Here is a 16,021-nt window from a genome sequence, read left to right on the forward strand (position 1 = left end):
CATTATGTAATGGCTTTCTTTGTCTCTCTTGATCTTTGTTGGTTTAAAGTCTGTTTTATCAGAGACTAGGATTGCAACCCCTGCCTTTTTTTGTTTTCCATTTGCTTGGTAGATCTTCCTCCATCCCTTTATTTTGAGCCTATGTGTGTCTCTGCACTTGAGATGGATCTCCTGAATACAGCACACTGATGGGTCTTGACTCTTTATCCAATTTGCCAGTCTGTGTCTTTTAATTGGAACATTTAGCCCATTTACATTTAAGGTTAATATTATTATTGTGAATTTGATCCTGTCATTATGATGTCAGCTGGTTATTTTGCTCGTTAGTTGATGCAGTTTCTTCCTAGCATTGATGGTCTTTAAAATTTGGCATACTTTGGCGGTGGCTAGTACCAGTTATTTCTTTCCCTGTTTAGTGCTTCCTTCAGGAGCTCTTGTAGGGCAGGCCTGATGGTGACAATAATCTCTCAGCATTTGCTTGTCTGTAAAGGATTTTATTTCTCCTTCACTTATGAAACTTCGTTTGGCTAGATATGAAATTCTGGGTTGAAAATTCTTTTCTTTAAGAATGTTGAATATTGGCCCCCACTCTCTTCTGACTTGTAGAGTTTCTGCCAAGAGTTCTGCTGTTAGTCTAATGGGCTTCCCTTTGTGGGTAACCTGACCTTTCTCTTTGACTGCCCTTAACATGTTTTCCTTCATTTCAACTTTGGTGAATCTGACAATTATGTGTCTTGGAGTTGCTCTTCTCGAGGAGTATCTTTGTGGCGTTCTCTGTATTTCCTGAATTTGAACGTTGGTCTGCTTTGCTAGTTTGGGGAAGTTCTCCTGGATAATAACCTGAAGTGTGTTTTCCAGCTGGGTTCCATTCTCCCCGTCACTTTCAGTTACACCAATCAGACATAGATTTGGTCTTTTCACATAGTCCCATATTTCTTGGAGTCTTTGTTCATTTCTTTTTACTCTTTTTTATCTAAACTTCTCTTCTCGCTTCATTTCATTCATTTGATCTTGAATCACTGATACCCTTTCTTCCAGTTGATTGATCGGCTACTGAAGCTTGTGCATTCATCATGTAGTTCTCGTGCCATGGTTTTCAGCTCCATCAGGTCATTTAAGGACTTCCCTACACTGGTTATTATAGTTAGCCATTCATCTAATCTTTTTTCGAGGGTTTTAGCTTCTTTGCGATGGGTTCGAACTTCCTCCTTTAGCTCGGAGAAGTTTGATCATCTGAAGTCTTCTTCTCTCAACTCGTCAAAGTCATTCTCCGCCCAGCTTTGTTCCGTTGCTGGCGAGGAGCTGCGTGCCTTTGGAGGGGGAGAGGCGCTCTAATTTTTAGAATTTTCAACTTTTCTGCTGTGTTTTTTCCCCATCTTTGTGGTTTTATCTACCTTTGGTCTTTGATCAGGGTGACGTACAGATGGGGTTTTAGTGTGGATGTTCTTTCTGTTTCTTAGTTTTCCTTCTAACAGTCAGGACCCTCAGCTGCTGGTCTGTTGGAGTTTGCTGGAGGACCACTCCAGACCCTGTTTGCCTGGGTACCAGCAGCGGAGGCTGCAAAGCAGCAGATATTGCTGAACAGCAAATGTTGCTGCCTGATCGTTCCTCTGGAAGCTTCGTCTCAGAAGGTTACCCAGCTATGTGAGGCATCAGTCTGCCCCTACTGGGGGTGCCTCCCAGTTAGGCTTCTCAGGGGTCAGGGACCCACTTGAGGAGGCAGTCTCTCCGTTCTCAGATTGCAAACTCCACGCTGGGAGAACCACTACTCTATTCAAAGCTGTCAGACAGGGATATTTAAGTCTGCAGAGGTTTCTGCTGCCTTTTGTTTGGCTATGCCCTGTCCCCAGAGGTGGAATCTATAGAGGCAGGCAGACTTCCCTGAGCTGTGGTGGGCTCCACCCAGTTGGAGCTTCCTGGCTGCTTTGTTTACCTACTCAAGCCTCAGCAATGGTGGGCGCCCCTCTCCCAGCCTTGCTGCAGCCTTGCAGTTGGATCTCAGACTGCTTTGCTAACAATGAGCGAGGCTCCGTGGGCATGGGACCCTCCGAGCCAGGGGCAGGATATAATCTCCTGGTGTGCCGTTTGCTAAGACCTTTGGAAAAGTGCAGTATTGGGTGGGAGTGACCCGATTTTCCAGGTGCCATCTGTCACCACTTCCCTTGGCTAGCAAAGGGAATTCCCTGACCCCTTGCACTTCCTGGGTGAGGTGATGCCCCACCCTGCTTCAGCTCACACTTGGTGGGCTGCACCCATTGTCCTGCCCCCACTGTCCAACATGCCCCAGTGAGATTACCCCGGTACCTTAATTGGAAATGCAGAAATCACCCGTCTTCTGCATTGCTCATGCTGGGAGCTGTAGACTGGAGCTGTTCCTATTCAGCCATCTTGGAGCCGCATGATCAAAGTTTGTCTTTTTATCTAACTGTTGAGATATGTATTGCTCATGTATTGCTGCTTAACTTTTCTTTTGTCTGTTTAATTTCTTGTTACCTGATGCTCTTCTTAAGTTATGTTATCTTCTGAAGATAATATTTATATATATTGGACTGGGCCCGTAAAAAGTATACAAGTAGTTATTTTTTACTTAATGAGTCAATAAATAATTGAGTAAGTTATATGTGTTAGCTGTTTCCTTCAAAGGTACTTCTTCTAGTCTACTCTTTTTAAGTGGAGGAAGTGTGCTGCATATCATTTCTTCTGTTCAAAGTGTAGAGAGATAATAGAGCCTGTGTTTATAGGGACTAATAAAAGACAAAATTTCCCTTCTCTGTTTTACCTCTTTGCATTTTTATTACAAAGATTATTACTGTTACTGCTATTTTAAAATTCATAGCCTCCTGGGAGGTATGGCAGATTATTGGTTGAAGACTCTTTGATGGCTTGATTTGTAACTTGCCAAACTCTTTTCTGTATGTAGAAATTTTCTATAGTAGGGATTTTAAGGATATATCCTTTGAAGTGATTGAATGCATTTTAAAAATGTAAGCATGGTTTATAGCAAAATTATTAATTTCTTTTTAGCCATCTGAAGATGAAGATCAAATATCACAGCATATTGAAGATTCAAATAGGATGCCCATCAAAACCAAAGAAAAAACAAATAATTTTTATGTAGAAAGAATGGCAAAAGTTTCAGGTGACAGGATTGTTAAAAACAATGACAAAATTCACAAACAGAATGAGAATTTCTACCAGTTCTCAGTGAAAAATAATACAGATCAGTTTCCACAGTCACAGTGTAATTCAGCACACATTTTGCAAAACAAAACCAGTGATAACTGCATTCTGCAGCCTGCAAGATGTGATGCAGGGGTACAAACAGAGAGTGAATCTGTAATGGAGGAAAAATTAGATGCTGCCATACAGTGTGATCTAATTTCAAAATGTACATGTAGAAGTGATGTTTCTCTTTGCAACCTGGAAAGGTGCAGTGAAAATATTAAGACAGATACCACTGGAGGGCAGGAAATCCTTAACAACAACTAATATTCTAAAATCTCTACCTAGGATGTAGAATTTCACTTGCCCTTAGAAAACAATAGTAAATGTTGAAAATTTCATTAACATGATAAGAAATGAGAAAATGTAACTAAGGACAAGCTGACCGTCTTCAGAGAGTATATTCATGGTTCATGTTAAAACATTTTAATATTATTAATGTATGTATTTAATTTGTATATAGCCATTTCCTTAATAGCTTTGGTATATGGTAGAGTTTTTAGAAAATAATATATTTGTAAATTTACTAGCATTCTTATGTGATTATTCACTATATTATAATGATATGCTGTTATTTATGGGTTAAAATATGCTTAATTGCTTCCTTGTTGCATTTATTTTAATATTCTTTGCAGTTGCATTTTCTGGCAAAAATGCTCTCTTTCAAGACTTTAAGATAGAAAATAATACCTAATATATTTTATGTCCTCATTATAATAATTTTGTTAGCTACTTCTCTTTATTATAGTCCTATTTAAAAATTCTAGCATTAATTTGTAGATAATACATATCTTCTATTTGCATAACATAGTTTTTTTTGTTGGTGCTGCTATTAATTCAAAGGAAAATGTTCTGTAGGACTAAAATATGTTTTAATGCTTTTATAAAAGAATTGTTTGAAATTGAAAAAATGATTTATGTTTCTAATTTTAATGTTGCTAAGATTATTTTCATAAACATTATGACAAGATTTCCTATTTCTAAAATACGGGCTTTGTTTCTAACACAACACTTACTTTGTATAACGATTTTAAATGTTTGTACTCTAAAATTGACACTTGTTTTGATACATTTCAAGGTACACAGCAGAGGGCATTCCAGTATCTAACTGAACCCGAAATAAAATTGTTAGAGGTTTCTGTGCCTTTAAAGAAAACAATGGTTTCTTTCTTTTTTTTTTTTTTTTTTTTTTTAATACAGATGTATCACTAAAGAGTTTGTGTTGCAGAGATGATTTGAGGCATTGCAATTTGGAGACACCAACAGCTAAAGTTTAAGCAGTAGGAATCTTCAGGTTTTTAGCTAGTTTTAGGAAGTTATTTTTGCTGCCTTACGGAGCACAATAAGCTCCTAAGTATTTTCTTCCAGCTTAATGATCAACTCATGAAAGGGGAATATAATTATCTTATATATGTATGTTGATAGTTTCTTTAAAGGCCAGATTTTTATCCTGATACTAAATGAAAGGTATTCCATTGTGGATTGATTATCCTGAACATTATTTTGCAAAAATATTGCATACTATAGCAGTGAAGACTGATACATAGAAAAAGAAGACTATAATGATACCAGTAGAATAAATTTGAGCTATGAATCTTGGGTTGGTTTCAAATATCAAATAAACTGATTTTTTCCAAATATGCATCAAAGTCTGGCAATATTGAAAGTACATTAATTACAAAAGTTCATACCTAGTTTTGTTTTTATCAATATCATAATGTAGCAGTTAAGCTCAGTAAGATGAAGAATTTCAGGGCTTTAAAAAATGCAGTGACCACTCCCAGTGAGAGCAGAGTAAGGTGTGGTGCAGTAAAGAATTTAATCTTGTCCCAAAAGAGGTATTGCCTTTGCCCTTGGCTTCTGGAAGGTAACCTCCAAACCCTTGGAATGTCATGGCTAATGAGTGTCTTTATTTGCCTAGGAAGCTTGGCCCAATTTAGATAGTAACAATATGATTTAGGATAGAGACATTGAGTAAAGTGATAATAGCTTGCCTTCCTAAGGGGTCAGAAACTGAGACTGGATAGTCAGCCACATGGCTATGATTGAGCCTCAGTAAAGACTTTGAATACCAAGGCTTAGGGGAGCTTCCCTGGTTGGCAGTACTTCATGTGAATTGTCAGTCATTGCCAGGAAAGTAATGCTGTCCATGACTCCATGAGAAGATGACTGAAAGCTCCCCATTGGTTACTTTCCTGGATTCTGTCCTTTGGTTGATTTTAACTGGTATCCTTTTACTATAATAAACTATAACTGTGAATATATCTTTCAGTGTGTTCTGTGAGTCCTTCTAATGAATTACCAAATCTGAGGGTGGTCTTGGAACTCACAGACTTGCTGTTGGTGTCTGAAGTAAAGGCAGTATTATGGTCTCTTCCCTAACTTCACAGTTGCTAATTCCTTAGATGCTTTAAGGAGGTAAATATATTCAGAGTGGAAAGTGAGTATGGATTTGCAAAATAAGCCATCTTATGTAATTATAAAATACTTCTCAAAATGCATTACTGGTTTGGGCTTTCTCTTGGTAAAACCATTTGATGACAATATAAATAAAAAGCAATTGAAGTAAACATTGTTTTCATTCCGTGTTTGTAATTTAATGTTTATAAAGCAGAGTAAATCCTAGCTAAGTTCTACCTAGATGAAACAAAATGAAAACTTAATGATTCTGCACACATTTCTAATGTAAACTGCCAATCAGAGTGTCTTCAGATAAGATAGTATACATTCATTAAGGGCCAATGCTATACAGTATTGGACTGGAGTTGGTGTTTAACCATATTTGTGAAACAGTACATTTTTTTGGTCCACAACAACTCTAGGAAGTTTCCATCTGTAATAAGATGAGAGGCTATCTTTAGGGGTAGTTTCATGTAATTTACTTTTAAAGCACTTATAACAATTGTAATTTATTTATAATTTCTTGGTTAATTGTCTGTTTTCCTCCATGACAATATAGCAATGTAGCAAATGCTATCTGTGCCCAGCTCACATTTCTTGGGCATCCCTTATTTTCATATATACCAACCTGACTTGCAGCTGCCAGTGCATGACTCGTTTCCTAAGGTGTTTCTTTTGGCTGCAGTACCTCTTCTGCCTAGGAGGAGGCAGACGGAAGTACCAGAATGTTAATGCTGTTTGAGCACAGTCGTTTTAAACAATAACTTATGGGAATTGGTGGATAAATACTCCTCCCTTGCCTCTTGGGCGGGATAAGTCTTTGAAAGTGTGTTCTACACCTCTGCTTACTCAAAGTATCCACTGACCAGTAACAATAGCATCAACATTGGTTGGGAGCTGGTTAGTAATTAAAATTTGTGGAACCCACCCCCAAATTACTGAATCAGAATCTCAGGCAATAAGTCCTGGGAATCCGTAGAGTGATGTCTGTGCCCTCTCATGTTGGAAAACACTATTCCTGCCAAGTTCCTCAGAAGGATTAACCTTAAGTTGCTCACAATGGTAACTTGCTTAATAACAAACACTTTATTACTTTCCTTCTTTTTCCATCTGTCTTACTTTCCACTTCCATGTGTTTCTTGAGATCATACCCCAAACAAACTATATGTACTTGAATCCTTGCCTCATAGTTTGTTTTTGGGGCAGGTCAAATTAAGACAGGCAGAGATTATGACACGTGAATGGATGAATTGGCTTCATAGGTATAACTAAAAGGTTAACATTGCTAATTTTTATAGTTTTACCATTCTCCAGTCTCAGGTTTTCATTTCTGCCATCTGCTGAAAATTTCATATGTAGGTGAAGTGGCATGTTAGGTACAGGTGAAGAGAGAATTTGTGAAGTGAAATATATATAAGGATAAATTATCCAGAATGCCAGAAGAGAACAAGAAATAGAAAATATGAAAGAGCGTTTATTAAACAATAAGAAGGACAGAGTGAGAAGTTCTATGTGTTTAATTGAAGTATCAACAGTATAGGAGAGAGAGAGAATAGAGGCATAATTTGAAGAGATAATAGCTGAGAACTTTTCCAGAATTTATCTATTATATAATCCACAGATTCTGGCCGGGTGCGGTGGCTCAAGCCTGTAATCCCAGCACTTTGGGAGGCCGAGATGGGCGGATCACGAGGTCAGGAGATCGAGACCATCCTGGCTAACACGGTGAAACCCTGTCTCTACTAAAAAATACAAAAAACTAGCCGGGCGAGGTGGCGGGCACCTGTAGTCCCAGCTACTCGGAAGGCTGGGGCAAGAGAATGGCGTAAACCTGCGTGAGCTTGCAGTGAGCTGAGATCTGGCCACTGCACTCCAGCCTGGGTGACAGAGCGAGACTCCGTCTCAAAAAAAAAAAAAAAAAAAAAAATCCACAGATTCGTGAACACCAGCAATTTCCAAGTGGGATTTTAAAAAAAATGAAATCCATATTCTAGTCCCAACATAATAAAATGACAGAGCCTCAAAGTCAAATGAAAAAACATGAAAGCCACTGAAGAGAAAAAGACTACATTCTTAGAAAAGACAGCTACAGTGTCAGATGACTTACTAACAGTAATGATGGAAGCTCAAAGACAGTGTAATAATACCTTCCAAATGCTGATAGAAAATAATTGTCATTCCACAATTGTGTTTCTAGTCCTACAGCTGTAATAGTGTTTGAAATCACAAAACTAGCCACTGCTAGCATGAAGGATCTGCTCTGTTGGGTTTGGTGACATATTTAGGGTCTTTATATTGTATATACATAAATGCTTTCTCTTTGGCTGTAGGAAAGGTTTTTCCTGATTTTATCCCTGTTTGCTTTTCAACCTGTATGCTCAACTGTTTTCCTATTTCTTTTTTTTCTTTTTTTTTTTGAGACAGAGTCTTGCTCAGTCGCCCAGGCAGGAGTGCAGTGGCGCAATCTCGGCTCACGGCAAGCTCCACCTCCCGGGTTCATGCCATTCTCCTGCCTCAGCCTCCCGAGTAGCTGGGACTACAGGCGCCGCCACCACGCCCGGCTAATTTTTTGTATTTTTAGTAGAGATGGGGTTTCACCATGTTAGCCAGGATGGTCTCGATCTCCTGACCTTGTGATCCGCCCGCCTCGGCCTCCTAAAGTGCTGGGATTACAGGCGTGAGCCACCGCGCCCGGCCCTGTTTTCCTATTTCTTATATGTCTTTAGGCCTTCTTATAGACTTCATAGCACTTGGAATGGCTTTAGCCACAGGCATTTGTTTTATTTTTACCTGCTGTCCCTGTTGGTCTACAATATGTATTCCTTTATGCCTGTTGCTCAGGAAGTACCATGTTTTCCCATTTCCTTCAAAAGGCTTTATTTCAAGCTTCTCTTTAATACTTAATGCTTTCTGTATCATGTCCTGTTTGACATTTTAAAATCAGGACACATAGACATTTTTAGGATGTTGACTGACTGTATTTATTCATGTATATTTTATATATGTGTAATATATATAATAACCTATATATGACTATATAATTGATATCTATAAATATTCACAATGTGAAAGAATGGCAAAACACAACCTTATGAGATAATACGCACAGTGAATTGAGGTAGCTGGTAGGTGTCTGCGGGGTGTGTATGTGTTCATTTTGCATATTATGTGGTTCAGTTCTTATGGGTACAGGTTTGTGTGTTCACCTGGTGTTTCTTGTGGACACAACTGCACATCAGCCCGTGTGATACTTGCATTATGCTCAAATTATTTCCTAATATGTCAGTCATGTGGAACAACTTTGCCTTTTCAAAACAACTTGTACCAGCAAAACTATTTTTCACAGTCTGTATTGTCTTTTAATTTTCTTCTTTGCTGCTGCTGCTGCTGTTTCTGTTACTTCTGCTGCTGCTGCTTCTTCTTCCTCTTCCTCTTCTTCCTCTTCCTCTCCTTCCTCTACATATTTCTTCCTATTTCTTCCTTTTCTTCCTCCTCCTCCTCCTCCTTCTCCTCCTCCTCTTCTTCTTCTTCTTCTTCTTCTTCTTCTTCTTCTTCTTCTTCTTCTTCTTCTTCTTCTTCTTCTTCTTCTTCCTCCTCCTCCTCCTCCTCCTCCTCCTCCTCCTCCTCCTCCTCCTCCTCCTCCTCTTCCTCTTCTTCTTTCTTCTTTCTTCTTCTTCTATTATAATTTAAGCTCTGGGATACAGGTGCAGAACGTGCAGGTTTGTTACATAGGTATACATGTGCCATGGCGGTTTGCAGCACTCATCAACCAGTTATCTACATTAGGTATTTCTCCTAATGCTATCCCTCCCCTAGCACTCCACACCCTGACAGGCTCCGGTGTATGATGATCCCCTCCCTGTGTCCATGTGTTCTCACAGTTCAGCTCCTACTTATGAGTGAGAACATGCAGTGTTTGGTTTTCTGTTCCTATGTTAGTTTGCTGAGAATGATGCTTTGAAGCTTCATCCATGTCCCTGCAAAGGACATGGACTCATCCTTTTTTATGGCTGCACAGTATTCCATGGTATATATATGCCAGATTTTCTTAATCCAGTCTATCATTGATGGGCATTTGGGTTGGTTCCAATTCTTTGCTATTGTGAATAGTGCTGCAATAAACATACATGTGCATGTGTCTTTATAGTAGAATTATTTATAATCCTTTGGGCATATACCCAGTAATGGGATTGCTGGGTCAAATGGTATTTCTAGTTCTAGATCCTTCAGGAATCACCACACTGTCTTCCACAATGGTTGAACTATTTTACATTCCCATCAACAATGTAAAAGCATTCGTATTTCTCCACATCCTCTCCAGCATCAGTTCTTTCCTGACTTTTTAATAATCGCCATTCTAACTGGTGTGAGATGTTATCTCATTGTGGATTTGATTTACATTTCTCTAATGACCAGTGATGATGAGCTTTTTTTGATATGTTTGTTGGCTGCATAAATGTCTTCTTTTGAGAAGTGTCTGTTCATATCCTTTGCCCTTCTTGTAAATTTGTGTAAGTTTCTTGTAGATTCTGGATATTAGGCATTTGTCAGATGGATAGATTGCAAAATTTTTCTCCCATTCTGTAGGTTGCCTGTTCACTCTTGCTGTGCAGAAGCTCTTTTGTTTAATTAGATCCCATTTGTCAATTTTGGCTTTTGTTGCCATTACTTTTGGTGTTTCAGTCATGAAGTCTTTGCCCATGCTTATGTCCTGAATGGTATTTCCTAGGGTTTCTTCTAGGGATTTTATGGTTTTAAGTCTTATGTTTAAACCCTTAATCCATCTTGAGTTAATTTTTGCATAAGGTGTAAGGAAGGGGTCCAGTTTCAGTTTTCTGCATATGGCTAGCCGGTTTTCCCAACAGTAGTTATTAAATAGGGAATCCTTTCCCCATTGCTTGTTTTTGTCAGGTTTGTCAAAGATCAAATGGTTGAAGATGTGTGGCATTATTTCTGAGGCCTCTGTTCTGTTCCATTGGTCTATGTATCTGTTTTGGTACCAGTATCATGTTGTTTTGGTTACTGTAGCCTTGTAGTATAGTTTGAAGTCAGGTAGCATGATGCCTCCAGCTTTGTCCTTTTTGCTTAGGATTGTCTTAGCTATACGGGCTCTTTTTTGGTTCCATATGAAATCTAAAGTAATTTTTTTCTAATTCTGTCAAAGTCTAATTCTGTTATGGGGATATCATTGAATCTATAAATTACTTTGTGCAGTATGGCCATTTTCACAATATTGATTCTTCCTATCCATGAGCATGGAATGTTCTTCCATTTGTTTGTGTCCTCTCTCATTTCCTTGAGCAGTGGTTTGTAGTTCTCCTTGAAGAGGTCCTTCACATCCCATGTAAGTTGCATTCCTAGGTTTTTTATTCTCTTTGTAATAATTGTGAATGGGAATTCACTCATGATTTGACTCTGTTTGTCTATTATTGGTGTATAGGAATGCTTGTGATTTTTGCACATTGATTTTGTATCCTGAGACTTTGCCGAAATTGCTTATCAGCTTAACAAGATTTGGGGCTGAGAAAATAGGATTTTCAAAATATACAATCATGTCATCTGCAAACAGACAATTTGACTTTCTCTCTCCCTATTTGAATACCCTTTATTTCCTTCTCTTGCCTGATTGCCCTGGCCAGAATTTCCAATTCTATATTGAATAGGAGTGGTGAGAGAGAGCATCCTTGTGCCAGTTTTCAGAGGGAATTGCTTCCAGCTTTTGCCCATTCAGTATGGTATAGGCTGTGGGTTTGTCATAAATACCTCTTATTATTTTGAGATTCGTTCCATCAATACCTAGTTTATTGAGAGTTTTTAGCATGAAGGGGTGTTAAATTTTATTGAAGGCAATTTATTTTTTGCATCTATTGAGATAATCATGTGGTTTTTGACATTGGTTCTGTTTATGTGTGATGGATTACGTTTAATGATTTGAGTATGTTAAGCCAACTTGCATCCCAGGGATGAAGCTGACTTCGTGATGGATAAGCTTTTTGATGTGCTGCTGGATTCAGTTTGCCAGTATTTAATGAAGAATTTTCATATTGATGTTCATCAGGGATATTGGCCTGCAATTTTATTTTGTGTGTGTGTGTCTCTGCCAGGTTTTGTTATCAGGATGATGCTGGTCTCATAAAATGAGTTAGTGAAGAGTCCCTCTTTTTCTATTGTTTGGAATAGTTTCAGAAGGAACGGTACCAGCTCCTCTTTGTACCTCTGGTAGAGTTCGGCTCTGAATCCATCTGGTCCTGAGCTTTTTTTAGGTTGGTAGGCTATTAATTACTGCCTCAATTTCAGAACTTGTTATTGATGTATTCAGGGATTCAACTTCTTCCCAGTTTAGTGTTGGGAGGGTGTATGTGTCCAGGAATTCATCCATTTCTTCTAGATTTTCTAGTTTATCTGCAGAGAGGTGTTTATAGTATCCTCTGGTGGTAGTTTGTATTTCTGTGGGATCAGTGGTGATCTCCCATTTATCATTTTTTATTGTGTCTATTTGATTCTTCTCTCTTTTCTTCTTTATTAGTCTGGCTAGTGGTCTAGCTATCTTGTTAATCTTCTCGAAAAACCAGCTCCTGGATTCATTGATTTTTTGAAGGGTTTTTCTTGTCTCTATCTTCTTCAGTTCTGCTCTTATCTTAGTTATTTCTTGTCCTCTGCTAGCTTTTGAATTTGTTAGCTCTTGCTTCTCTAGTTCTTTTAATTGTGATGTTAGGGTGTCAATTTTAGATCTTTCCTGCTTTCTCTTGTGGGCATTTAGTGCTATAAATTACCCTGTAACCACTGCTTTAGCTGTGTCCTAGAGATTCTGGTACATTGTGTCTTTGTTCTCATTGGTTTCAAAGAACTTATTTATTCCTGCCTTCATTTCATTATGTACCCAGTAGTCATTCAGGAGCAAGTTGTTCAGTTTCCATGTAGTCCTGTGGTTTTGAGTGAGTTTCTTAATCCTGAGTTCTAATTTGATTGCACTATGGTCTGAGTAACAGTTTGCTATGATTTACATTCTTTTGCATTTGCTGAGGAGTGCTTTACTTCCAATTATATGGTCAGTTTTAGAATAAGTGCAATGTGGTGCTGAGAAAAATGTATATTCTGTTGATTTCGGTTGGAGAGTTCTGTAGATGTCTGTTAGGTCCGCTTGGTCCAGAGCTGAGTTCAAGTCTTGAATATCCTTGTTAATTTTCTGTCTAACACTGACAGTGGGGTGTCTCCCTCTATTATTATGTGGGAGTCTAAGTCTCTTTGTAGATCTCTAAGAACTTGTTTTATGAATCTGGGTGTTCTTGTATTAGATGCATATATATTTAGGATAGTTAGCTCTTCCTGTTTCTTTGATCTCTTTACTGTTATGTAATGCCCTTTGTCTTTTTTGATCTTTGTTGGTTTAAAGTCTGTTTTATCAGAAACTAGGATTGCAACCCTTGCTTTTTTTTTTTTTTCTTTATATTTGCTTGGTAAATGTTCCTCCATCCTTTTATTTTGAGCCTATGTGTGTCTTTGCATGTGAGATCAGTCTCCTGAATACAGCACACCTATGGGTCTTGACTGTTTATCTAATTTGCCAGTCTTTGTCTTTTAATTGGGGCATTTAGCCCATTTACATTTAAGGTAAATATTGTTATGTGTGAATTTGATCCTATCATTATGATGTCAGCTGGTTATTTTGCCTGTTAGTTGATGCAGTTTCTTCATTGTTGATGGTCTTCACAATTTGGTAGGTTTTTGCAGTGGCCAGTACTGGTTGTTCCTTTCCATGTTTAGTGCTTCCTTCAGGAGCTCTTCCAAGGCAGGCCTGGTGGTGACAAAATTTCTCAGCATTTGCTTGTCTGTAAAGGATTTTATTTCTCCTTCGCTTGTGAAACTTAGTTTAGCTGGATATGAAATTCTGGGTTGAAAATTCTTTTCTTTAAAATGTTGAATATTGGCCCCGCACTGTCTTCTGACTTGTAGGGTTTCTGCAGAGAGATCCGCTGTTAGTCTGATGGGCTTCACTTTGTGGGTAACCCAACCTTTCTCTCTGGCTGCCCTTAATATTTTTTCCTTCATTTCAACCTTGGTGGATCCGACAATTATGTGTCTTGGGGTTGCTCTTCTTGAGGGGTATCTTTGTGGTGTTTCTGTATTTCCTGAATTTGAATGTTGGCCTGTCTTGCTAGGTTGGGGGAGTTCTCCTGGATAATATCCTGAAGAGTGTTTTCCAACTTGGTTCCATTCTCCCTGTCACCTTCAGGTACACCAATCAAATGTAGATTTGGTCTTTTCACATAGCCCCTATTTCTTGGAGGCTTTATTCATTTCTTTTCATTCTTTTTTCTCTAATCTTGTCTTCATGCTTTATTTCATTAAGTTGATCTTCAATCTCTGATATCCTTTCTTCCACTTGATCTATTGGGCTATTGATACTTGTGTATGCTTCACAAAGTTCTAGTGCTGTGTTTTTCAGCTCCATCAGGTCATTTATGTTTTTCTGTAAACTGGTTATTCTAGTTAGCAATTCCTTTAACCTTTTTTCAAGGTTCTTAGCTTCCTTGCATTGGGTTAGAACGTGCACCTTTAGCTTGGAGGAGTTTGTTATTACCCACCTTCTGAAGCCAACTTCTGTCAATTCATCATATTCATTCTTTGTCCAGTTTTGTTCCCTTGCTGGTGAGGAGTTGTGATCCTTTGGGGGAGAAGAGGTGTTCTGGTTTTGGAAATTCTCAGTTTTTTTGTGCTGGTTTTTCCTCATTTTTGTGGATTTATCTACCTTTTGTCTTTGATGTTGGTGACCTTCAGGTGGGGTTTCTGTGTGGACATCCTTTTTGTTGATGTTGACGCTATTCCTTTCTGTTTTTTAGTTCCTTTTAACAGGCCCCTCTGCTGCAGGTCTGCTGGAGTTTGCTGGAGGTCCACTCCAGGCGCTGTTTGCCTGGGTATTACCCGTGGAGGCTGCAGAACAGCAAAAATTGCTGCCTGTTGCTTCCTCTGGAAGCTTTGTCCCAGAGAGGCACCCACCAGATGCCAGCTGGAGCTCTTCTGTATGTGATGTCTGTCAACCCTGCTTGGAGGTGTCTCCAAGTCAGGAGGCACAGGGGTCAGGGACCCACTTGAGGAGACAGTCTGTCCCTTAGCTGAGCTCAAGAGTTGTGCTGGGAGATTTGTTGCTCTCTTCAGAGCTGTCAAGCAGGAACATTTAAGTCTGCTGAAGCTGTGCCTACAGCCGCTCCTTCCCCAAGGTGCTCTGTCTCAGGGAAATGGGAGTTTTATCTGTTAGTTTCTGACTGGTGCTGCTGCCTTTCTTTCAGAGATGCCCTGCCCAGAGAGGAGGAATTTAGAGAGGCAGTCTGGCTACAGAGGCTTTGCTGAGCTGCGGTGGGCTCCGCCCAGTTCAGACTTCCCTGTGTCTTTGTTTACACTGTTAGGGGAAAACCACCTACTCAAGCCTCGGTAATGGTCGACACCCCTCCCCCCACCAAGCTGGAGCATCCCAGGTTGACTTCAGACTGCTGTGCTGGCAGGGAGAATTTCAAGCCAGTGGATGTTAGGTTGAAGGGCTCTGTAGGGGTGGGATCCACTGAGCTAGGTCACTTAGCTCCCTGGCTTCAGCCCCCTTTCCAGGGGAATGAATGGTTCTGTCTTGCTGGTGTTCCAGGTGCCACTGGAGTATGAAAAAAAAACTGCATCTAGCTCAGTGTCTGCCCAAATAGCTGCTCAGTTTTGTGCTTGAAACCCAGGGCCCTGGTGGTATAGGCACCCAAGGGAATCTCCTGGTCTGCGGGTTGTGAAGACTGTGGGAAAGCATAGTATCTGGGCCGGAATGCACAGTTCCTCATGGCACAGTCCCTCACGGCTTCCCTTGGCTAGGGGAGGGAGTCCCCAGACCCCTTGCGCTTCCTGGGTGAGGCAATGCCCCACCCTGCTTCTGCTCGCCCACCCGCTGTCTAACCAGTCACAATTAGATGAGCCAGGTGCCTCAGTTGGAAATGCAGAAATCACCCGCCTTCTGCACTGATCTCGCTGGGAGCTGCAGACCGGAGCTGTTCCTATTTAGCCATCTTGCCCAGGAATCATCTTTTAATTTTCTTAATGGTGTCTTTTGAAGGGCAAAAGTTTTAAATTGGGAGGCCGAGACGGGCGGATCACGAGGTCAGGAGATCGAGACCATCCTGGCTAACACGATGAAACCCCGTCTCTACTAAAAAATACAAAAAACTAGCCGGGCGCGGTGGCGGGCGCCTGTAGTCCCAGCTACTCGGGAGGCTGAGGCAGGAGAATGGCGTAAACCCGGGAGGCAGAGCTTGCAGTGAGCTGAGATCCGGCCACTGCACTCCAGCCTGGGCGACAGAGCGAGACTCCGTCTAAAAAAAAAAAAAAAATCAAATTTGTCTTTTAAAAATTATTGATTGTGGTCACAAAA

The 16,021-nt window shown here is 39.8% G+C and overlaps 1 protein-coding gene across 2 annotated transcripts in view; it reads left to right on the forward strand.

Annotated features, from left to right (window-relative positions):
- Nucleotides 1-16,021, forward strand: part of C11H12orf40 (chromosome 11 C12orf40 homolog) — a 130,115-nt gene that overhangs the window by 89,215 nt on the left and 24,879 nt on the right. Inside the window, exon 13 of one of the 2 annotated variants that reach the window (XM_050750133.1) lies at nt 3,025-3,742. The exons of the other annotated variant lie outside the window; for it this stretch is intronic. Coding sequence (XP_050606090.1) covers nt 3,025-3,489 — 465 coding nt within the window. The 3' untranslated portion in view covers nt 3,490-3,742. Of the gene's footprint in view, nt 1-3,024; nt 3,743-16,021 lie in introns of those variants that run through there. 2 annotated transcript variants of the gene reach the window in all.

This window comes from Macaca thibetana, chromosome 11 (genome assembly GCF_024542745.1).
Source record: "Macaca thibetana thibetana isolate TM-01 chromosome 11, ASM2454274v1, whole genome shotgun sequence".
Taxonomy (NCBI): Eukaryota; Metazoa; Chordata; class Mammalia; order Primates; family Cercopithecidae; genus Macaca; species Macaca thibetana.